The sequence below is a fragment of the Pimephales promelas genome, chromosome 6 (genome assembly GCF_988280905.1).
Source record: "Pimephales promelas chromosome 6, fPimPro1.hap1.1, whole genome shotgun sequence".
In the NCBI taxonomy this organism is placed as follows: Eukaryota; Metazoa; Chordata; class Actinopteri; order Cypriniformes; family Leuciscidae; genus Pimephales; species Pimephales promelas.
Window position 1 is genome coordinate 42,518,962 of NC_142774.1, and position 24,354 is coordinate 42,543,315.

At 45.3% G+C, this 24,354-nt stretch overlaps 3 protein-coding genes across 3 annotated transcripts; 2 read left to right on the forward strand and 1 right to left on the reverse strand.

The window, feature by feature from the left end:
- Positions 1 to 1,656: 1,656 nt before the first annotated feature.
- On the forward strand, positions 1,657 to 8,903 carry ildr1a (immunoglobulin-like domain containing receptor 1a). Its single transcript, XM_039646845.2, has 8 exons — positions 1,657 to 1,862; positions 2,629 to 2,799; positions 3,024 to 3,173; positions 4,519 to 4,638; positions 5,635 to 5,781; positions 5,862 to 5,990; positions 6,630 to 7,279; positions 8,112 to 8,903. The coding sequence occupies exons 1-8, from the start codon at positions 1,820 to 1,822 to the stop codon at positions 8,148 to 8,150; spliced, it is 1,449 nt and encodes a 482-aa protein (XP_039502779.1). The 5' UTR covers positions 1,657 to 1,819; the 3' UTR covers positions 8,151 to 8,903.
- A 301-nt stretch (positions 8,904 to 9,204) lies between these two features.
- tmem39a (transmembrane protein 39A) lies at positions 9,205 to 18,250 on the forward strand. Its single transcript, XM_039646847.2, has 9 exons — positions 9,205 to 9,432; positions 11,455 to 11,644; positions 12,171 to 12,393; positions 12,729 to 12,812; positions 13,257 to 13,411; positions 13,591 to 13,915; positions 14,349 to 14,536; positions 15,078 to 15,198; positions 17,943 to 18,250. Exons 2-9 carry the CDS (start codon positions 11,532 to 11,534, stop codon positions 18,177 to 18,179), a joined length of 1,446 nt encoding a protein of 481 aa, XP_039502781.1. The 5' UTR covers positions 9,205 to 9,432; positions 11,455 to 11,531; the 3' UTR covers positions 18,180 to 18,250.
- Positions 18,251 to 19,683: 1,433 nt separating this feature from the next.
- LOC120458980 (serine protease 23) lies at positions 19,684 to 22,411 on the reverse strand. Its single transcript, XM_039646853.2, has 2 exons — positions 22,283 to 22,411; positions 19,684 to 21,330 (listed from the first exon to the last, which is right to left on the reverse strand). The coding sequence occupies exon 2, from the start codon at positions 21,320 to 21,322 to the stop codon at positions 20,207 to 20,209; it is 1,116 nt and encodes a 371-aa protein (XP_039502787.2). The 5' UTR covers positions 21,323 to 21,330; positions 22,283 to 22,411; the 3' UTR covers positions 19,684 to 20,206.
- Positions 22,412 to 24,354: the final 1,943 nt, after the last annotated feature.

Sequence of the window (24,354 nt, forward strand, 5' to 3'; positions counted from 1 at the left end):
GTTTACAAAACATTTCCAGTGGAAAAAGAAGATGGGCCTCCAAGACCGAGACTGTGACGCCATCTGCTGGTGACTCGAGGAACTTCATCCACTGACTGACTCTGATCAGGAAACACATTCACGCAGGGGCGTCGCAACCATGGGGGATGTGGGTGTTTTAACACCCACACTTTTCCCGGTGAGAGTGTTCAACACCCGCACTTTTTCTGCCGTTTTTCCGCAGTTTTACACAAACGCCTTTCTACAGTCGCTCCTCCGTTTCTCTGGCGCTCAGTGTGTGTGTGTGTGTGTGTGTGTGTGTGTGCGCTCGCTGCGGCTGTCTCCTCTCAAACATGACACCGGCTTTGAGTGTGTCCGGCTGATGATTGGCTGTTCTGCCTTAAGTCCCGCCTCTCTTGATGTGTTAGATGTATCGGTCAGCTCGTGCTGAGGAGGCGGGAACTTATGGTTGTTTACATCTCCCTTTTCCAGGTACTTTGAATGAGTGTTTATGCTTTCGAGTTTTTTAAATAAGCTTGATATGTGTTTGGGAAGATGTTATGTTTATGTTTTATTGACATGTCCAGTGTTTTCATTATTATATTTCGTATTTTTGGATAAACAGTACAAGACTTGCGTTAGGCATTCTGTTTGTAATGCTGCGTGATTTGAAAAAAAAAAAAAAACGCGCTCTTTGCTCACACGATCAGCATGGTGTTCTGTGTTTTCTCCTAAATAAAAGCTCAAGGGTTTATTTCTTACAAGTGAAGAAATTAGGACAAAAGTATTGTAATTTTGATAGCATAATATAGAATATAATGACAGTCTCTATATCTTAACTATAAAGATGTTTGAGCCCTCTTTAGGTAAGCAACAAGTCCATGCTTTTTCGTTGTTCAATGTGCACAGGCCTGGGTCGAATCCAGTTGAAGCTCTTAATTTTGAGCTCTCAATGTGCTCCAGATTGATGCATTTAACCTTAAAATGTACCAAATTTTCTTGCGGGGGAGCATGCCCCCCAACCCCCCTAGAGGGACAGGGGTCTACGTAACATGCCCAAATTTAAATGACACATCCATCCCCCACACTTTTCAAAAGCTTGCTACGATTCACGAACACCATCAACAAGCAAGCAGCTAGCTAATAATACAATAGCGTTTGTATATATTATGGTGATATTAACATACTATTTATTCAGAGAGTTTCACTCGGTGTTGAGTGAGTAAACGAGTGTGAAAGCCTTTTCCCTCAAACTCCCTCAGATCGGGTCCTGCGGGGATCATGTCAGTCTCAGTGCCTTCCTCCTGAGTCTTCATCCTCTGCTGACAAGTGGTTCTAGTGTTCATCGTGTAATGTTTATTTTCTTGTCCATTTTAAGGAGCAGAGCTGCTAACCTGTCACTCAGATCATTGCAGACTGTAGCATTAAAAAGTAGAGGCGCACAGTGAAACTTCATTCGATCAATATTTGCATGAAGATTCATAAATTCAGAACCGCATACTAGTATAGGCCATACTACTCGTACTACTTTCCCCACATATTTTTATTGCAGAAATAGTATCAGTTCCGAATGTGTATTTGGCGGTGTCGCCGGCTGGTGTTACCTGTGCGCACGCGCGTCATGTGACGCACCTGTGTTTGGGGTGGAGCGCTGAGGATGATGATGATGATGAGGGGGAGAAAGAGCAGAGCAGAGGAATCACAAGCCGGTCTCTGAGAGGAGCACAACCACAAGTTAAAGCGGCTTTTGGTATGAAATGCGTGTTTGATCCGTGACTGTAATCGCATTCACACTCGCGCTGGTTTCGGTTCGCGTTTACTGGAGTTTCACCTGAACATCATGATGATCGTGTCTCTGCTGCTGCTGAGTGTCCTGAGCTCAGGTGAGACACACACACACACACACACACACACACACACACCTACACCTGCTCATTTATAATGCCGAATAATAGAGTGACATTGTGAAGGTTGGTCAGAGGAACAGGTAACTGTGTTTCACCTGTTGAGCTCGTCCGTTTCGGTCACGTGATCACTGTTAGTGTTGTTGACATCGATCTAATTAAAATGTTCAAACATTGAAAGAATGACGGGACGTAAATGTTTAAAACAACTTAAAGCATTCAAGAGTAAGAAAGTATGGAATCTAGTGAAAAATAAAAAATGAAAATATAAATAAATAAACAAGTATAAAAGCAGCGCTCAGGTGATCATGAATGTTTATTTGAAATCCAAAAGATTAACAGAAATGAAGTTTTCACGAATATTTTGCTGAATATTTGTCCTCACTAACACTGAAACTCACTTTGTTTGAAACCAGTGAAGAATTTCCGGCTCTTTGTGTCATTTCCAGTTGTACAGGTTTGGCAGCGTGTGTATTTCTGTCTGTTTATCTCTCTCTCTCTCTCTCTCTCTCTCTCTCTCTCTCTCTTTCTCTCTCTCTCGCACACACATACACTTTCTCTTTAAAATACATTAAATGTTACACTTATTATTATTGATCTGACTGCACTGACATTATTGGTTAGGAACGAAACTTGATCTGAATAATGACTCTTCTGTAGAATCTGATTGCTTCATTGATTCGGCTATTCTCTGCCCTGACTCGATCTGTCCCGTATAAAGCTGACGTTCTCTTCCTCTCTTCAGGGATTCTGGGTATCCAGGTCACTCTCTCGGAGTTGGAGAGGCGCACGACTCTCTTTGCTTCGGTCACTTTACGCTGTGATTACTCCACGTCCGCGCAGCCTCAGAATGTGTTGGTCACCTGGAAGTTCAAGTCCTTCTGCAAAGACCCTGTTCTGGACTATTACTCCACAGGTATCTGTTCAACATCAGTCCTGTCTGTGATCTCAGTCCTGTGCTGAGACGCTTCACTAACGAGAGCAGAAGTTGTGAATCGTGTGTGCGGATCTGAGCTCGAGTAGAAGCAGTAAAACATGTTTTGGAGTACAGTACTACTGTAATGTTGAACAGCAGATAATGTTGTCATTCCCATCAGATCAGCTGAACCCTAACTGTGTGTGTGTGTGTGTGTTGTGCAGCGTACCAGTCCGCCCTTCAGTTGGGGCAAGATCCAGCCAACGACTGCGTGGACTCGCAGCGCACCATCCGAACCGTGGCTCAGAAACTGGGCCCCAACGAGGCGGTGCTGGGCTCCGAGTACAGGGACCGCAAAGTCTACATTGAGAACAGTGAGTTGATGGAGATACGAGAAACGTGTGTGAGGGGATTTACAGTCAAAGACACACAGCCAGATATGATGAGTAAAGAATTATAATAAATTGAAGACAAGTTTTACTGAAGGTAGTTTGCAGTTTCATCAGCAGAAGTTCCCCTTCAAGACTCACGAGGAGTTCGTAGGCCGTTTACAGTTACACAGATCAGCCATTATAGCCTACGCTACGGCCCTGCTTCAGTTGAATGGTTCTGATTGGCTAAGAAATAGATCCACACATATACAGAGATCTCCATGCGAGTGACACTCGGACCCTGAAGTTAGGCACGTCGTGACCTTCCAGGTCGCAGATTAGGGTCTGTCCGTACAACCACTCACTTAATCTCCTATAACACGCACGCCGACACACAGCGTCTTCAAGGTTGAGTTTGGCCTGGCTCTAACTATAAACAGGAGAGTCGTCTCAAAACATCACGATAATACACTCTTTCTCTAAAGGAGAGGACACTTTAATCTAACGCAGTAAATTAAGGAAATGTTCCCTTAAACTATAGACATTAATGACCCCTGTGGCCATATCTGTCAGAGTACCGTAAAGCAGATGTATTGACACATGTTAAAGAAGTCCAAATGAGCTAAATGAGCAAGCACTGCTTTCAGACATTAGAGAATACATGAAAATAACATTTCAGTAATCAACCTGGTGACCTAACTTATATAACTAAATAAATCTCACATGCTTAGTCATTCAGCTCATTTGATATTTAGAAGGAAAAATATTGATTAATACCTTCATTATAATAGTAAATGGACTGCATTTAAACAGCGCTTTCACCGACCCAATGGCCACTAAAGCGCTTTACAGTTTTCCTCACATTCACCCACGGCGGTGTCGGCCATGCAAGGCGCCATCCAGCTCGTCAGGAGCAGCTGGGCTTGGGTGTGTTGCTCATGGACACCACCGGGGATTGAACCACCAACCTTCTGGTTTGTAGACAATCTACATGAACCACTGAGCCGCTGCCGCCCCAATCACTCATTAGATATACAAGCAGCAGCGGATTCCCCCCTTCACATGAATCATGAGATCGAGTGACGGACCAACACCACCGATCCTTCTAAATCATAACCCTTCAGCTTCCGTTCTACAAATTAATATGTTCTCTCACTACTGACCGTTATCAGTTTGTAGTAGTAAACAAAGAGATGTCATATCGATCACAAGTTCAGGATGGCGTACCACAAGGCTCAGTACTCGGACCGTTGCGGTTCCCAACCAATCAGTGTGTTGTTTCTTCCATGAATGGTTATTGTTTCTGTTTCAGTAATCCAGAAATGTGCTCTGCGTTTGTGTTGATCAGAGGCGGATCTGGTCATCAAGGAGGTGATGTGGTGGGATAACGGGATGTATTTCTGCTCCGTGGATGCGCCTGGAGACACAATCGGAGATTCAGACAAAGAGATGAAGCTGATCGTGTACCGTAAGTCATGATTACGAATACAAGAGTTAAACACAGTAAAGCCTTCGAGTCTCTTTGTAAGCAACCTGTTAAAAACCTTTAAAATTCATTCAAAACAGAAGCAAACTGATTCTGTATTTCAGCATATAGAGACCGTGATGCATGAATAACATCATTTGGCAGATGCTTTTATCCAAAGCGACTTAAAGGAGTAGTTCACTTCAGAAGTAAAATGTTCTTAAATCTTTCTCACACACGTCATTCAACATATTCATGGATTTCTCCATAGAGTGACTTCAATGGGGTCCAACAAGTTGAAGATCCAAATGTGAGTTTCAGTACAGCTTCAAAGTCTTAATTAGTCAAACCATCCACCATTTTATAACAAAAATTCAACATTTATATACTTTTAACCACAAATGCTGGTCTTGCACTAGCTGTGATGCGACGTGATCACATTGAAAGGTCATGGGTATGTTTTGTAAATGGTGTTTGACTTGGTCTTTGCACGTTCGCTTTGTAAACTCTGGGTCTGTAAGTGGTTTTTATTTTTCTATATAAAATGTCCGCTGGGTTGTGTAGATAAGATCGTGTCCAGACTTTGAAGCTGCACTGAAACCGGTGGACCCCTTGAAGTCATTTTATGGAGAAAAATCCTGGAACGTTTTCAATTTCTTTTCAACTGAAGAGAGAAAGTCATGAATATGTTGGATGACGTGGGAGTGAGTAAATGATGAAGTGAAGCACTCCTTTAAATCTCATTGAAGGTGTAGATTTGATCAGTTAATGTGTTTATTGAGAAGTTGCAGCTTGTGTAGTGAGTGGCAGGATCTGCAGTGTGTGTGTGTGTGTGTGTGTGTGTTAGACTGGCTGATGCTGATCCTCCTGTGTGTGTGTGTGTGTGTGTGTGTGTTAGACTGGCTGATGCTGATCCTCCTCCTGTGTGTGTGTGTGTGTGAGAGACTGGCTGATGCTGATCCTCCTGTGTGTGTGTGTGTGTGTGTGTGTGTGTGTTAGACTGGCTGACGGTGCTGTTCATCGTGATCGGCGTGCTGGCGCTCGTCCTCCTGCTGTGTGTGTGTTGCTGTCAGTGCTGCCCGCAGAAGTGCTGCTGTTACGTGCGCTGCCCGTGCTGCCCTCAGACCTGCTGCTGCCCTGAGAAGGGTTCGTACACACACTCACCTGCCTCACACTCACACACACCACACACACTCCTAACGCTGTGTTTGTTTTGCTGTGTTCAGCCGTGATGCAGCACCGGCTGATGAAGGAGGCACAGAAGGCCATGACGCCGTGGATGAACGGACAGCCGCTCTACGCTCCCATGAGCAACCACAGCTCCGGCTACCAGATGAATCCCATACTGTACGCAGGTCAGTCCTAGTCCATCCTCGTGGAGTCGGGGTCATTCAGTCCTAGTCCATCCTCGGGGAGTCGGGGTCATTCCCGGTCAGGTGCTCGTGGAGTCGGGGTCATTCCCGGTCAGTCTCGTGGAGTCGGAGCCCTGTAGTTTAAATCATTTAATGCAATACAATGATGATTGAGAGATGAACAAATAACCCTTCCTCAAACGCCTGATGAATCATATCTGATACTCATGATTTTTATAAAAAAAGATGTCTGGCATTTGGATAATCAAGTAAACCTGTTTCAGTCCATTACAACAATATCAAAGTTATTTTGACATTTACTTTATATAAACCAGTAAATGTTTAACAGCATAAAGACACATGAAGCACTAGCTGAAGGACGTTTGTACAGATATACTAAAAGACTTTTACTTGATAAGAGTTTATCAGACACAGAAGGACTGGAGGAGGTTTATCATCTTCATCATTCAGCGCCGTTACAAACTGTACACCAAATATGATGCACTCGGCTTTATTTTTATCATTTAATATATATTTTCAAAAGCTCATTTTGCTTCTTTGCAGTCAGACATGTTTTTTTTTAAAGTGACATGAGAGCCGCTGTGTGTTTGTGTTCTGAGTCTCTCTGTTATCCCGCTTCAGGGTCACAGAAGGGTCAGATGACGCCGGTTCCGCTGCCGCCTCCGCACATGCAGATGGCGGGTCACATGCCTCCTCCCAGCATGCACGGCAACGGCAGCGTTCACGGGAACCACCAGGTGCTGGAGTACCTGGAGAATCAGGTGCGGGGCATGGATGTGAACAGCCCTCTCCTCCAGCCCCAGCTCCTGCCCCCCCCACCGCAGCACGTGCCCTTCTCCGCCGGGCCTCCCAGCATGCTCTCTGCGCTGGACGACGGGCCCGCCTCCCGCCGGCTCCCGCCCGGATCACGAGGAGCCAGATCACACTCCAGCGGCTCGTCTGTGTACGGTGCCCCACTGCGCGATGATCGCCGCTACCCTCGCCCGCTAATCCCGCGCAGCTACAGTCAGGAGGACGTGCTGGACAGCCGGAGCCGGCCCGGAGGATCCCGCCCACGCTCCCGATCCCGGGACGATCTGCTGGCCGCGGAGCGCAGAGGCCCGGCCCGGCGGGATGATTACTCTCCTCTGCCCCGCCGCGGCTCCTGGAGCTCCGCTAACGAGGAAGCTAGCCGACGCGGAGGAACACGAGGAGCTCGCGATCAGCATCCTCCCAGCTACAGCGAGTACGAGCCCGGGAAGAAGCCAAACATGCGGCCGGAGCGCTTCTCTGTAAGAGTCTGAACTACTCCTGAGCGGCTCGCGCGTTCACTAACGCTGCTTTCTTCTTTAAAACCGTCATTCTCCTGCCGTCACTGTTATACTAACATTATTAAACGCCATACAACGACAAACTAACACGTAACACGTTAGTTGATCCAAAACGTCTGCAATCGCATCAAACATGTTAACAAATGTTGGATGAATTCTTTCTTGTTTGAATCTGAAATGGGAACTATTATGCAAAATTCACTTTTACATGGTGTTAGAAGATACAGTTGTGTGTGTGTGTGTGTGTGTACTGTCCTGAAATGAGTCATTCGTGTTTTCCATACATGTTGACATCAGTGTAACAGGCCTGTTACAGCTGCCCTATTAGCATAGCTCCTCCCCTGAGTGAGCGTACACACTCATCTTTATCTCATTTGGCCACGATCAGCAGCTCATTTGCATTTAAAGTCACACACACACACACACACACACAAACAGTGTGTTATTGCTTCCACCAAAAAAGGGGCATGATGTAATAACTGATCTGTGGGGTATTCTGAGCTGAAACTTCAGAAAGATTCTGAAGTCATTTAAGACCTATAGTCCACCGTGTAGAAGGGATATAATAGATCCTGGTCACTGATTCACAGACGCTCAGATGTTGATCTTTATCTTCTCAGAACATGATCATCAGGTTTAGCTCACGGAGCTCCAATGCTAATACTGCGACTCAGCCGCTGGGTTTAAGTGAACTCTTTACTGTGTTCTGCTCTGTGGCGTTGGGTTCGGACTCCTCGTCTGCCGTTCAGTGGTGGTTGATCTTGTTAATCTTCGCTCTCCTCTTCCTCTGCAGGATAAGAGCTCTCGCAGCGGCACCAGCATCGTCATCTGAACACCAGCGTCTGAAGCGTCTCTGCTCATGAACACAGAACTAAGAAATGTGCTTTACTGAACATATTTGAAGGATGTGCTTCTTTGGGTGTTTTGTTTTGTATTTTTGTGCAGAGCATTTTATACACTTGAATGTGAATATGAATATCCTCTTCTAGTGAATGTGTGACATTAGCTGTGTAGGACATGTGACGTTTCTTGGGTTTGAGGATTTATCTGTGTAAATATCACATCTTTTGTGTCAATATATTTATTAATATGTTGAGTTTTTTTAAACATCCACTGCATTTACAGCACAGCACAGAGATATAATGCAATATAACACAAGAATTGTGTGAGACTCTGAAATGCTCATTATTATGTCCGTAATCAGTTATTCATTGTGATTTGTGAGTGCAACTCAATGGCTGCATAAACACAAGGAATAACTTATTAGGCTACTTATTTATGTTTTATTGATTGTGCTTAGGTCAAGCTGTTCTTTAGCTTCTTATAAATAATATTTTTTATGGAACTTATTACTGCATCTAAAGTTCAAAATCAGAATTATTTTTTAGTCTTGCCTTTATATTAACTTTATCTGAATATGTGAATCACTGTTTGCCCTCTGTAATGAAGAAAGACTTGTACATGTTCTACTGTTCATATGTGAAGGACTGTCTATTAATGTTTTGTTTCTTTACGTCTTGTGTGGACAGAATTCTTCCTTTTCCACTTGCATAAATAAATCTGCGAAAACAGCAGCATATGCCGACATGTTTGAGTACGTCTGTGTTTCTCAGGTTAATATTCGCCGATCTGCTTATCACAACAATCCCTTCATCATCTTCGGACAGTCAGAGGAACAATATTTGTCTCACACTGCCGAAGTAAAAATGTTTGAAAGGCAGTTTCATTAAGCAAAATAAAAGATACACGTTAGAAATACAATATTTAAATGTTACATTATATTGTTTTAGTACTACCATCTAGCGTGAACTGTGTGTGTGTGCGCGCGCCTGCGCAGTGCGCACCACGCGTCGCGGGGCTGATGGCGTCATGTGACGCAGCGTCAGTTTGCCACGTCGGTGTGTAACTGCGCGAGGAACTTCTGCAACTTTCTGTTTTGCATTTTAAGGCCGTTAATACAGAGCAGCGCGACTGCAACAACACACGCGAAATATCCATATTTATCTGTCAGAAACTTTACACTGTAGGCTATCATTAATTCAGAGAGAGAGAGAAACAAATGTGGTTGTCACAGAGTTTAGGGGACTGATGTCTGCGCTCATGATTGGTGTTCGGTAAGTGCTGCTTTAATTATTCATTAATGTTAATGTTGTTAATTATGCGCTCAGTCAACATTTATAGTAATGGACATCAGCTCAATATTCATATAGTTCAGTTAGGGTTATAGTTCAGTTACCAGCTGCAGACCAACGATCCTGTTTATTTCCTGTGTGTGTGTGTGTGTGTTAGTTAGTACATGTGTTGTTTAGTTCGTTGACATTGTTAGTCTGTCGGTGACTGGTTCAGACGATTGTCTGGTTAAGTGTTGGTGAGTTAGTCTGGTTTAGTGTAGTTAAGAATTAGTCTGGTTCAGTGTAGTTGATAGTCTGGTTTAGTGTAGTTGTGAGTTAGTCTGGTTCAGTGTAGTTGTGAGTTAGTCTGGTTTAGTGTAGTTGTGAGTTAGTCTGGTTCAGTGTAGTTGATAGTCTGGTTTAGTGTAGTTGTGAGTTAGTCTGGCTCAGTGTAGATGATAGTCTGGTTTAGTGTAGTTGTGAGTTAGTCTGGTTTAGTGTAGTTGTGAGTTAGTCTGGTTTAGTGTAGTTGTGAGTTAGTCTGGTTCAGTGTAGTTGATAGTCTGGTTTAGTGTAGTTGATAGTCTGGTTTAGTGTAGATGATAGTCTGGTTTAGTGTAGATGATAGTCTGGTTTAGTGTAGTTGATAGTCTGGTTTAGTGTAGATGATAGTCTGGTTTAGTGTAGTTGATAGTCTGGTTTAGTGTAGATGATAGTCTTGTTTAGTGTAGTTGTGAGTTAGTCTGGTTTAGTGTAGTTGATAGTCTGGTTTAGTGTAGTTGTGAGTTAGTCTGGTTCAGTGTAGTTGATAGTCTGGTTTAGTGTAGTTGATAGTCTGGTTTAGTGTAGATGATAGTCTGGTTTAGTGTAGATGATAGTCTGGTTTAGTGTAGTTGATAGTCTGGTTTAGTGTAGATGATAGTCTGGTTTAGTGTAGTTGATAGTCTGGTTTAGTGTAGATGATAGTCTTGTTTAGTGTAGTTGTGAGTTAGTCTGGTTTAGTGTAGTTGATAGTCTGGTTTAGTGTAGTTGTGAGTTAGTCTGGTTCAGTGTAGTTGATAGTCTGGTTTAGTGTAGTTGATAGTCTGGTTTAGTGTAGATGATAGTCTGGTTTAGTGTAGATGATAGTCTGGTTTAGTGTAGTTGATAGTCTGGTTTAGTGTAGATGATAGTCTGGTTTAGTGTAGATGATAGTCTGGTTTAGTGTAGTTGATAGTCTGGTTTAGTGTAGATGATAGTCTGGTTTAGTGTAGTTGATAGTCTGGTTTAGTGTAGATGATAGTCTGGTTTAGTGTAGATGATAGTCTGGTTTAGTGTAGTTGATAGTCTGGTTTAGTGTAGATGATAGTCTGGTTTAGTGTAGATGATAGTCTGGTTTAGTGTAGATGATAGTCTGGTTTAGTGTAGTTGATAGTCTGGTTTAGTGTAGTTGTGAGTTAGTCTGGTTTAGTGTAGTTGTGAGTTAGTCTGGTTCAGTGTAGTTGATAGTCTGGTTCAGTGTAGTTGATAGTCTGGTTTAGTGTAGTTGTGAGTTAGTCTGGTTTAGTGTAGTTGATAGTTAGTCTGGTTTAGTGTAGTTGACAGTGAATAGTGTAGTCATTAGGTGATCGGCGGTGGTCTGGATGAACAGCTCAGCAGGTTTTTGTGTTCATGCCTCAGGAGAGTTTAATGCTGTTTTCTTCTTAATAACTTCAGCTTCATTGTAAGTAAAATGTATTTATTTAGCACTTTTCACAGATAAACATCTCAAAGTGCTTCACAGTGAAATGAAATAGAAGAACAATATAAATACAATTATAAATAAATGCAAATATATTGCACTTTAACTTCCTCTTTTGGTGCAACGGTTTTAACAGAAAAACTGCTGCTTTGTGTCAGATGAGTGTTGCCCACTCTGACCTCTGACCTGACTGCGTTTCAATGAGAGTTGGGTGACCTCACCGCAGTTAACATGTAAAGTCACACCGTGTTTACCCTGTATCTGAGTAGTTCTGGCCGGACCCTTGGCTTGTGTTTGTCCTGCAGTGGCCGAGACGTGACGGAGCCGCAGGGAGCCGCTGGTGGAGACGTGAGGACGGGGCCGCAGGGAGCCGCTGGAGGTCATGCCCGGGGGCCGCAGGGGTCCCAGTAGACAGCAGCTGAGCCGCTGCGCTCTGCCGTCGCTGCAGACGCTGGTGGGCGGCGGCCTCAGCAATGGGGCGGGGCTTCGGTGCAGGTGAGGCACTCTTGCTTCTGATGTTCTTCACCACGAAATTGCGTTTTATATTACACGCCTCTTCACAAGACGTAATAGAAATCTATGGTGTCCCCAAGAATATGTGTGTGAAATTTCTGCTGAAAATCCCAGATCATTTATTACAGCTCGTCAAATTTGCCCCTTTTTGGGTGTGAGAAAGAACACGCAGTTTCTGTGTGTGTGTCGCTTTAAATGCAAATTAGCTTTTGCCCCGCCTTCATTCAGAAGAGGGCGGAGCCTTCACACAAGCTTCAGAGACTCCGGCAATAACAACACAGGCCGATCTGACTGATCCAGGATCAGGAGTTGAGCAGCGAGTGCAGTTTTAGAAGATTATAAAGAACCAAAAACATTGATATGAGATTATGTGGATCCGCGTAGGAGAGCTGAGAGCTGTGCGAGAGTGAAGAGAGACGCGTTCTGCCCTGGTGATGTGTGTAAAGCATTGACTGGTGTTTGTTGTAGTCATGCGGGGTGTGTGTGTGTGTGTGTGTGTGTGTGTCAGGAACAGCAGTGCGCTGGGTCTCTCGGCTCCGCCCCTCACGGCCCTCATCACTCCAGATCCCGTCCGGCACTCCCGTATCCCCGATCTTCCTCTGGACAGTAATCTTCTGTTCGAGGCGCTGCTGTTCCTCTACCTGCTGGTGGCGCTGTTCGTGCAGTACATCAACATCTACAGGACGGTGTGGTGGTCCTCCTACAGCCAGCCCACGGCCTCCACCTCACTGGTACACACACACACATACACACACACGCATCATCACCGTCGTCATGTTCTGCTGATGATGTGTCGAGTCTGTATTTAATTTGCACATTTATTTGACGGTGTAAGTGATTATGAATGAGTAACGGTGTGTGTGAAGATCAGACCCTTCAGTCGTATGTTTTCAGTGCAGCGTTTCATTTTGATCACTTCAATAAACCCGATCCTCTGTGTGATCTACAACAGTGCGAACTTTCTGCTAAACATCGTTTATCTTCCACTGAGGAAACTCACGTGTTTGAACGACACGAGTGTGTGTGTGTGTGTGTGTGTGTAATATGCACGTGTGTCTCTGTGCAGAACTATCACCTGATGGACGCTCACCTGGCTGTGTTCATCACCGTGATGTTGGCCAGGAGACTCGTGTGGACCGTCGTGTCGGAGGTGTGTGTTCAGGCTGTTCCTGATGAACTGAAGCGTTTCCAAATGAAGATCACATTAATATGATGGTTAACTGTTCCTTTCTGTTGGAAAATCCCAAATTTATCATCACACTGGAGCTCAGAGGAACGTATTTGCATGTGGCTTTCCTGCAGTGTGTGTGTGTGTGTGCAGGACTGTGTGTGTGCGTGTGTGTGTGTGTGTGTGCAGGACTGCGTGTGTGTGTGTGTGTGTGTGTGCAGGACTGTGCGTGTGTGTGTGTGTGTGTGTGTGTGCGTGTGTGTGTGTGTGTGCGTGTGTGTGTGTGTGCAGGACTGTGCGTGAGAGCGCAGGAGGAAGTTTTGACAATGCATTTGTGGTCTATTTCTCACATCATGATCATCGGTGACTGTGCACTGAAGAGTGTTTCCTCATAAAGAGGTGTGTGTGTGTGTGTGTGTGTTGCAGGCGTGTGTGGCGTGTCCAGCGTCTCCGCTGCGCTACACGGTTCTGCTGGCGGTCCGGTTGGTTCTGCTGACGCTGTGTGTGTGTGTTCTGTGCTGGACCCTCGTGCACCTCTTCAGGAACCACTCCGTGCTCAACCTGCTGTTCCTGGGCTATCCGTGAGTCCTGTTCATATGACATGCAGTGTGTGTGTGTGTGTGTGTGTGTGCAGGTTCGGTGTGTACGTGCCGCTGGTTTGTGTGAATAATGTGTGTGTGTGTGTGTGTGTGTGTGCGCAGGTTCGGTGTGTACGTGCCGCTGGTTTGTGTGAATAATGTGTGTGTGTGTGTGTGCGCAGGTTCGGTGTGTACGTGCCGCTGGTCTGCTTCCACCAGGAGTCTCGGTCCCCGTCGGACTGCGTGTTCTCGGAGCCGGACGGGTCTGATGTTCCTCTGAGACCCAAACCGTTCCTGGAACTCCTCCGGGAACACCTGCGGGATCAGCTCTGTGGCCCCGCCCCCATCCCCGCACACTCCTGCCCCCCCACCCCCCCGTCGCCGGACCGGATCCGCTCCGAAGTCCAGCAGCTCAAAACCGACTTCAACCGCCGCATCAAAGAAGTGCTGTTCAACTCGCTGTTCAGTGCGTATTATGTGGCCTTCCTCCCGCTGTGCTTCGTCAAGGTGAGCGCCGGCCTCAACGAGTCTATAGATGTAAACAACACTGGTCCAGAAGCACTTCCTGTTTCAGTTTGTAACTGTTTTCTTTATTTCACATGTAAAGGAAACATCTTAAAGACGTTTGTTTAACTTTTTGATTCAGTTTTAATGTTCTGTTGGTTGTATTTTATCCCAGATTTTATGTAGTGTTAAAAAACTGAAACAGGAAGTGCTTCTGGACCAGTGTTGTTTACATCTTGTGAAATGGTCTATGTAACCCTGACCCTCGTCCTGTTTCGAGTCTATATAACCCTGAATAAACGACTAAAACACTGTATTCTGCTGCCAGGACATTAGATGGGGATTAAACACTATAGACTAAAGCATGACATGGGCTTGACGTCATCGTTTTCAGAGATTTGAGTTTGCAGTGTGACGTTTGCGTGCTGTTTTCCAGAGTACGCAGTACTACGACATGCGCTGGTCCTGCGAGCACCTGATCATGGTGTGGATCAACGCCTTCGTGATGCTGATGAGCCAGTTGCTGCCGCCCCGGTACTGCGACCTTCTGCATCGCTCCGCAGCGCACCTGGGCCGATGGCAGAGGCTCGAACCCGGCTCCGGCAGCAACGCCCCGCAGCACATGTGAGCGCTCGCATTATCTCATCTCATCTCACACTGGCTGAACACTTCTCTTCATTTGGCGATGTCACTTTGTGAAGACACGCCTGCGCACATATATATATTCAAACACACTAATCTATAGACTAAACACGTGATGCACATGTGCACGCCGTCAGCGCTTCACAGATTCATGTTTTTGAAGTTTCGTCGGAGATGATCATGTGTTTAAAACTTGCTCCTTGGATCCTGTTTCAGAGTGTGTGTTCTCGAGCTCAAACACTGTGTGTGTGTGTGTGTGTGTGTGTGTGTGTGAACGGCCGGAGCACACTAAAGTTTCTGTGTTCTGTAGAGCGGTGTCGTGTTAGCGGCCGGTCAGTTAATCACTAATGATCTTTACAACAGAAGTGAATCAATCAAAACTAACTTTATCTGGACAATAACTTTATTCTAGATCTGCTCTCTGTGACTGTAATCTCCTGTTAGCACTGTAAAGCTGCTGTGAGACTCTATAGTGTTAAAGCACTGTATAAATGAGTGTGTGTGTGTGTGTGTGTGTGTGCAGCTGGTCCGACAGCACCATCTGGCCACAGGGAGTTCTGGTCCGGCACAGTCGCTGCCTCTATAAGGCCGTCGGTCCGTGTAACGTGGCCTTGCCCTCCGACGTCTCGCACGCCCGGTTCTATGTGAGTATCTGTCTCTCCTCACCTTTACTTATGATGGAGTGAGTGTGTGAGAGAGAGAGAGTGTGTGAGTGAGCGAGAGTGAGAGAGAGGGAGTGTGAGAGAGAGTGTGTGAGTGAGCGAGAGAGAGGGAGTGTGTGAGTGAGCGAGAGGGAGTGAGAGAGAGAGTGTGTGAGTGAGCGAGAGAGAGGGAGTGTGAGAGAGAGAGAGAGAGAGGGAGTGTGAGAGAGAGGGAGTGAGAGAGAGGGAGTGTGAGTGAGCGAGAGAGAGGGAGTGTGTGAGAGAGAGAGAGTGTGTGAGTGAGCGAGAGTGAGAGAGAGGGAGTGTGAGAGAGAGTGTGTGAGTGAGCGAGAGAGAGGGAGTGTGTGAGTGAGCGAGAGGGAGTGAGAGAGAGAGTGTGTGAGTGAGCGAGAGAGAGGGAGTGTGAGAGAGAGAGAGAGAGAGGGAGTGTGAGAGAGAGGGAGTGAGAGAGAGGGAGTGTGAGTGAGCGAGAGAGAGGGAGTGTGTGAGAGAGAGAGAGAGAGGGAGTGTGAGAGAGAGGGAGTGAGAGAGAGAGTGTGTGAGTGAGCGAGAGAGAGGGAGTGTGAGAGAGAGAGAGAGAGAGAGGGAGTGTGAGAGAGAGGGAGTGAGAGAGAGAGTGTGTGAGTGAGCGAGAGAGAGGGAGTGTGAGAGAGAGAGGGAGTGTGAGTGGGAGTGAGCGAGAGAGAGCGAGATAACGAGTGTGAGAGTGAGATTTCCTTGATTTCCCGTGAGTGAGAAGTCATTCCAAAAATCATGGCAACAGACGTTGGTAGGTTTATATCACAGCCATGCGCTGCACTAGACAGACATTATTATTATAAATGAAAGGAGACGTTTGTGTGTGTGTGTGTGTGTGTGATCCAAGCGTTAATGGCAGGGAAAAACAGAGTTCCTAGTGTTTCTCCTCATTTCTGCTCCGAGGTTTAGAGTCCAGTAGGCTATTCCTGTAATTATTGTTTCTTTTATGAATTGAATAAAGAACTCTGTCTCGTATGTCCAAACAGTCCGTGTACTTGCATTCATTTTCCCTTATTTTACCCGTAATTGCAAAGCAAAAATGAACGGTTGTTGTATTTTTAAAACGCAAAGTTGAACACCAACATTTTACTCTACAACAAATGCTGCACACAAAAAAATATATATATATATATATATATATAATATTTACAAATTAATATGGAAAAAAAATGTTTTCTAAAGCCAAATTAGAACCTGGAAATGATATTTTTCCCGCGTCTGAGAGCCGTATCCACAGCCGACAGAAAGGTTATGTATAGGGGAGTTATAAAGGCTATAATAAATGTGTCTGAAAAATAACGACGCATTTTAATTGATTATTAATAAACTAATGTTTTCCTATATCAGTGTCGGCTAAAAACATATCTGCATCTCTGCACATTTCGTACGGATTACAGAATCAGAAGTTAGTTTTAAAGTGCATTTCCAGCTTTAGCCTGCGGAGGCGATATTTGGTTTCAGTTCTCGCGCTTCAGTTCACAAAGATCATGAAACCATGCCTGATTGTTTTATTTTATTTTATTTTACAAAAGCACAACGTTTTCTTGTTATTGTGACATTACGCAAATAAAAGTAGTTGTGAAATAAAAGTAGTATTTTCTGTATGACCATAAATGATAGAGTATTTTAAGTTGTTTCCACTGTTATAGGAAACTGCGAGTGATCATCCCTGCCGTCCAGTGCGTGCACGCACACACACACACACACACACACACACACACTTGGATGCGTTAAAATCTTGTGTTTATTTGTGATAATCTTAGCTCTAATATTATTATTGTCCTACCTGTATCATGAATGAACAAGAGTGTGTTGTAGACTCGTGTTTTCGCTGTCAGTTTCCCCTTTTTCTAACTGGTTCGGGACTGGTGCTGGTTAAAGTTGGTTCGGAGTTGGTTGAACTTGCGAACCGTTTCAGAACCTGTTTGTTTTTCCACTGACTAGAGCGCCCAGGGAACGACGTCGTTACGTCACTGTGTATGTCGCCATACGTCTTAGCTAGAAACGCTTGCAAGTACAACATTACTTTGGGATCATCTCTAACTCGTGTACCAAGAAGGGTTTAAAAACTATCGAAATATACAAGTCTTTTAATCTTTTCGTTTGATATGTAATCTTTTCTGATAAGTTATGTACCCCCATCTTGTGTCTTTTTTTCTTTCCATTTATTTGTTCTATATTGTGACTTCTTTTTTGCTTATAATGTCTTCAATAAAAAAATTACAAAAATAGAAACGCTTGCGTTACAATTACAAAGGCGGACTCCATCGTGTTTCTGCAAATGTTTCTCTTGGATTTCTGATCCTTTATTATGGTCAGAAAAGATGTTTTTAGGACACATCTAAACCCGCTCCAGCCCCCGACGTAAGCATGACGCGGTAAAAGAACGGTTCTAGTCCAGCAAAGAGTTGGTGCCGCTTTGGAACCGGTTCTCCTGGCCGTCGGCACCGGCTCCGAACCGGCTCTCAAAATGGTTTGGTGGGAAAGGGCTAGTGTGTGACGCTCAAACCTGCGGCCGATTGTAACCCTTTCACTGGTCATCATCATCTGATCGGTCCGATCTGACTGTGTGTGTGTGTGTGTGTGTGTGTGTGTAATGATCCAGTCTCTGAAGTGTGTCTTTGTTCTTGTGTTCAGAAGTTCTGCTCATGTTTAACCGGATCTTCAGTTCCTCTCGCTGACTAATGCTTGTGTTTTCCTCGGCCCAGTTCCTGTTCCACAAGCCGCTGCGGATCCTGAACCTGCTGATCGGGATCGAGTCGAGTGTGGTTCTGTACCAGCTGTACTCGCTGCTGCGGTCCGAGCGCTGGAACCACACGCTCTCGCTCGGACTCATCCTGTTCTGCAACTACTACGTGCTGTTCAAGCTCCTGCGAGACCGGCTGGTTCTGGGCAAGGCGTACTCGTACCCGCCGGGCCACGGCCTGCCCGTCAAGACGCCCTGAGACTCTCGCTTTTGATATCGTCTGTTTTCATGCAACCTTTGTATCTATTTAATAAAATAGTTTATTTTGTATACTGTTACACACGAAGACTAGAAGACGGGCGTTTACGGCGCGATGGCGTATCCAGGCGTCGATGTTTAGTCGCCCGCGTCTGAATTCTGCCAAAGATTGAAAAAAAAGAAAAAAAAAACTGGAAGAGCTAATGCTGGCCAATCACGAGGACGGACGGGGCGGTCCGGTTCATCGCCAACGCTGGACGGTCACGTACACTCTTCAGTATTATCTGCTCTGAGCATCTCGAGTGTCCACTTGGTTTCAATCCGTCTCTGTAGAGAAACTTCCCCGACAGGATCTGTTTTAAAGCTGGAGCGATCCGCATCTCCATTTGCTGTTCATGTTAACTCTGTGCCAAATCCCAGGGGGCCGTGGGGCATCGGGAGTGGGCGTGGTCACGTGAGCTGTGGGCGGAGCCATGCACTGTTAAGCTTGCAGTATTTTATAAAACCGCTTTTGTTTCAAAGGTGTAAGGACATCCAGAATAAATGAGTGAAGCAGCTCTAATGCCCATGATGCTCTGCACTAAACTCATGTCAGGTCATGCTTCCCTGCAAGGTCCATCAGGAAGATCAAGCCTTTTTTTGACATTATGATAATATGTTTGGTTTGCTTATTATCAAATTCTCTTTATTTTAATTGGAAATTAGCTTAATTTCAAAGTAAGAAAAGCCTTAAAAACATGATCTGTTTCCTTATGATTTTCATGTGAAATATGTTCTCGACAAGCGTTACGATTTTTCTGCCTCTGATGTCTAATCTGCAGTTCCAGCAGCCGTCTCTCATACTCACTGGTGCTATTTTTTAGCAAAAGCTTTTAATGTGTTGTAACAGAGGACATTAAAACTCTGAAAGTAATTAGTGTCATTGAATGATTATCCACTGGTTTACAGTATGTGTGTGTGTGTGTGTGTGTGTGTGTGTGTGTGTGTGTGTGGAGATCTGCAAAACCGTTTCTCACCACCAGAGGGAAACACAGGATCTCGTACAGTAGTTCTCAGACATAAGCAGAAACATTAGCATTTCCATTCAAACATCAGTAGAGAAAACCAGTCCTTCACCAGTGCCTTTCTGTCCCAGTCCTTCACCAGTGCCTTTCTGTCCCAGTCCTTCACCAGTGTCCGTCCAGAACATCTTCCTCTAATGGTTACACTTTATATCAGGTGTCTTTATGTACTTGCATAATAATAATTGTTAGGGTTCAATGTTTGTGTTGTTGTGTTTCAGACACTCTTGAGGTGGGATGCGGGGAACAAGAGTACGGGTAAGGTCAAAGGTCAACAGCAATTACATGTAGGCAGTTTTAAAATGGAAATACCTTGTATGAACACAATTGCATTGTATCAAATGATTAATGTAAATGCAAGTACTTGCACTAGTAGTTAAAGACACTTAAAATAAAGTGGGTCTCCTTTAGTTTGTCTTAAAATCAGGCACTCATAAAACATACTATATTATAATGAAAACAGTTTAAATGGACATTAATGGAAAAACATTCTTTGGCACAACCTTCCATTTGTACTAGAATGGCTTAAAGGGATAGTTCACCCCAAAATTAAAATGATCCCATGATTTACAGGCCGTCTGCCGGAAGCTGGTTATTATAGTCGATTACGTTTTAAATGTGGATATTTTTCTTACACAAACTTATCGCTTCACTTCAGAAGGCCTTTATTAATCTCTAGTAGCCTGTGGAGCACTTGATGGATTGATGCACTTTGACAGAAACGGCCATTATAAAGCTTGTAAGAGTCGGGACATATTTTGTCTGAAAGAATGTAATACACATCTAGGATGACTTGAGGGAGAGTAAATCATGGAGTAATTTTCATATTTGAGTGAATTATCCCTTTAAAAACAGTGTCTTATAGCATGTTGATCTTCAGCATGTTCTTGTATACTGCTGGACTGAAACTCTCCTGCATATGTAAGAGAATCTTCAGTGCTAATGAAGTGAATGAAGCCGGCGCTCCTCAACCTTCTCTGCAGTCCACGTAGTTCCCCTTGATCCAGTAGCAGATCTGGGCGTATTTGAGTGGTGTGATGCGCACCGCCACGTTGAACTCCTGAGGCGATCCGCTGAGATCCACCCACTGGTGTCCGGAGAAGATCCCGATGACCTTGCGCTCCCAGCGCCGCCGTGTGCGGCTCCACATGCGGGCGTAGACGCCGGATCCGCTAGCGCCGGGCTGAGCGTCGCAGCGCTGGTACAGCAGGTCGTAGGTCTCGTCCGAAGCCCGGCAGAAGCGGTACACCAGCTGACCTGGCCGGTCGGTGTCGAAGCCGGAGAACTGGACCCGCTTCCCGGGCAGCAGCGCAGCGGAGGGACTGATGCCCAGCTTCATGTGCCGTCGCCGGTGCGCCTTCTTCAGCTCCAGCAGGGCGTAGTCGTAGTCCATGCCGATGTCGTTAGCGGTGCCCTTGATCCAGCCCTTCGGCACGTGTGTGCGCTTCACCCGGATCCACTGGAACTTCGTCCGGTCCGGTCTGCCGCTCGTGCCGTTTCTGCCCGCCGGACCGTGTTTCTGCTGCTTCAGGAAGCCGACTCTCAGCCTCTGAGCTCCTTTCACGTAGTTCTTGCCATCGTGGACGCAGTGTGCCGCCGTCAGCACATGTCGTTCACCCACTAGCGTCCCCGAGCACCCGGTCGACAGCTTCACCGCAGTGGAGAACGGGTAGTTTAAGAGGAAGTCCTGCCCTACGATACTGAAGCGGCTGTCGTGGCCAAAGATCTGGCGTTTGGGTCGGGAGCGACTGGCAGGCGTCTGGGTGAAGCTGTTAGCGTCAAACCCGTAGATTCCCACGGCGGTCTGAGTTAGCCTGCCACTGGAGTACAGCGTCTCATAGGACAAGCGGAGCCGCAGGGCCGAGTCGCTGGGTGGAGCCGCTCGCCGGTGGCAGGCCGGCCCGCAGGAAGTGTTGAGCTCCAGCTGAGGCGCCCGCAGGAAGTGAGGCGGCGCCCGGTCCTCCGTGTGCTGAGCCCAGATCACCGGCACCCGCTGGATGGGCCACTGGGGCCCCGGGGCCGCGCCGGCCGACAGCAGCAGCAGCAGCAGCGCCAGCAGAGCGGGGCTGAGAGAACACGCCATCAGCACACCTGAGAGCAGAGCAGGTAAACATCAGGCACACACGCTGTGAAAGAGCTTTTCCACTGGTCTTTAGTGAGTAAAGGCCCTTGCACACGGAAACTGAAATTTTCGCAGGTAAAAAATAAATACGATCTCACATTGACAATCACGCTTGCACACTGCCTCCGTCCGTCATAAAAAAAGATTCGTCCGTCTTAAAAAAAAATTGGATCAGGTTCGATTTTTCTGCTTTTATCACATCCGTATCAAGCCTCTTAAATGTTTTTTTAAATGTGTTCATTGCGTTATTATTACAAATAAAAGCACAACTATACACAATATGAATATGATTAAGATTTGATAAAGGGTGGAGATGTCAGTGTTCCTCGACTTTACTGCAATTCTGCACAGATTCAGAACTCTGTTACTAGTCGCACAACTCTCCTGTGCCAAAGGTCAGAGGTCTCACTGCTGTTTAGGCGAATCATGTAAACGCGTTTAATCTTCCAGCCGTGTGCGTTACTGCGGCTTCTGGGACTCTCTTTATTCACCAGGGACAGAATCCATGGAAATATTTCTGAAGGATGAGTGTGAGAAAATGTCCGCTTCCATGACAGCCATGAAAACAGCAGCAATCACTATGGTTACTAAACACACAGGATTCTGATACACAGACCCAGAACTAGATTAGAAACAGCATCTCTAATGAGATGATCGTGATTTACACACACACACACACACACACACACACACACACACACACACACACTGTGAAAAATGATATGATCAAAGTTATGACATGTTTTTACATTTCTTTAACTCATCAAAATTAACTTTTCTGAATATAAGTTCAACTCTTCTTTTTGTCAGTTTAATGTAATTTAAATTGAAATTACTTAAACATCCAAGTTCATTGTACTACAAAGTTTAAGCGAGTGTCAGGTGAATGTGGTGAATGTTCCGAGTGGAAGTGATTCTCACCTGTGCGCGCGCGCGGATATTAAACCGATGATTGGAGTCGAACGCGAGCAGTGTTTCAGGGCATGGAGGAGATCCGGCAGTGTTTACATCTCTCCTCTGTCTGCTGAGTTCTGTTAGGTTCTGCTCGGGCTCCGCGAGTGAATGTCCGTGGGCGCGCAGCTCGTGCCCGAGACTCCTCCGATCACGTGACTCGAGATAAAGAGTCTTCAGATGATCCGCGGATATTCTGCGTGTTTATTTTATGATCTATATTGCAATAATTCGCCTGGAAAACCCACTGACTGGGTTTGAGTGCTTATAATGACATTAATCTTTCATTTCTTCAATCAGTCTTTCTTTGTCACTGTGTATTTTAATGAATTTACCTGTGTTAAATGTAAATTAACGTAAGCCAAAATTGTTTTATTTTTATTTACATTGTACAAAATGTGTCTTTAATGTATTTAGTGTATTATGTAACGAGTACATCAGGATTTAAGGGAAGTGTTTCCCAGTTCCGGCTGAAACTAATCTATGCATTAACATTAATCCTGTTTTACTGCAGCAGTGTGAATGTGTGTGTGTGTGTGTGTGTGTGAATGTGTGTGTGTAGAGCAGAGCAGGAGTGGGAGAGCCGGGCATGACGTCACATGGGACACCTGTCAATCATAGGTCAAGTCAAGTCCATTTATATTTAACTTTTCACAATATAGATTGCATCAAAGCAGCTTCACAGTATCAATCAAAACATAATAACAATGTTCATATAGAGGGTGGAAAAACATCCACTTTTGGTAGAGCTGATCAAGGGTATTATTGATTGGTTAACTAATTTGAATATCCCCGAGCAAGCTGAAGGCAACAGTGGCCAGGAACTGACAAACTTCATCAGGTGACCCAACGGTGTCCAAAAACTCCATCAGGTGACCCAACGGTGTCCTAAAACTCCATCAGGTGACCCCAAAACTCCATCAGGTGACCCAACGATGTTCTAAACTCCATCAGGTGACCCAACGGTGTTCTAAACTCCATCAGGTGACCCAACGGTGTTCTAAACTCCATCAGGTGACCCAACGGCGTCCTAAAACTCCATCAGGTGACCCCAAAACTCCATCAGGTGACCCAACGGTGTTGGTATTGAAACACAGCATGGCCGATCTTCATTATCAGCTCAACCTCCACCTGTGAGTACGAGACACTTATCCTCCATCTGAAACAGTTTCTGCTTGCATATTGCTTTATTATTTGTTCTCGTATTTCTTAATGCTTTATTTTATTTTTTACAAACGAAAAAGCCCTTGTATATCGTCTACAGTTTGCACAGACACAGCTGTTCGACATGCAGTTGACGACAAAGCACAGTGTGTGAGATACTGTTTCCCAGAATGCAGTGCGCTTGACTTGACCTTCCACTTCCAGTGCTATGAATGAACAGTAACTAACTTGACCCTATTTGATCTGAATAAGATCATGCAAATCATTATTTCCAGAATGATGCAGTGATGAGACAGCAATGTAGCGCCGTACTGAGTCGAAGAGTTTAGTTCAGTGTCTTCAGTCTTCAGTGACATTAACAGCATGCGGTGGGCGACTCCGTCTTCAGATGAAAGACTCGTCTGTCTCTCTCAAGACTTCATGTCTGCAGACGCTCCTACGCTGATCTCAGACCAGCTTTCTCTGCACACTTTACCTTTCAGTGTCCAAATGACCTCTGTGTCGATATGTGCAGATGCGGTCCTGTGTGTGCTGTTTATTTAAATGCATTTTAATGCATTTCTGCATTCAGTCATTGATTATCACTGATGGAAACGTGTGAGCGTGAGAAGCGCTGGAGTCGTGCTGAATCTGCTCTGGCACGCACGCCCGAGTGAGGAGGTGAAACATCTGCGTTGGAGATGTGAGAGAGTGGTTAAGACACCTGATGTTTGCCAACTCAATATAAACCGCCTCATGAAGCTGTTTTCCCCACAGATCCATGCCAGAATGATAAACTACTGTGCAAAACAGAATTCCTCTTCTTGTGTGTCTCAAATAAAAGGCCTGTTAATTCACCATTTGCACTTTTGCAGAGTTAGAAATAAGAACATCTGGTT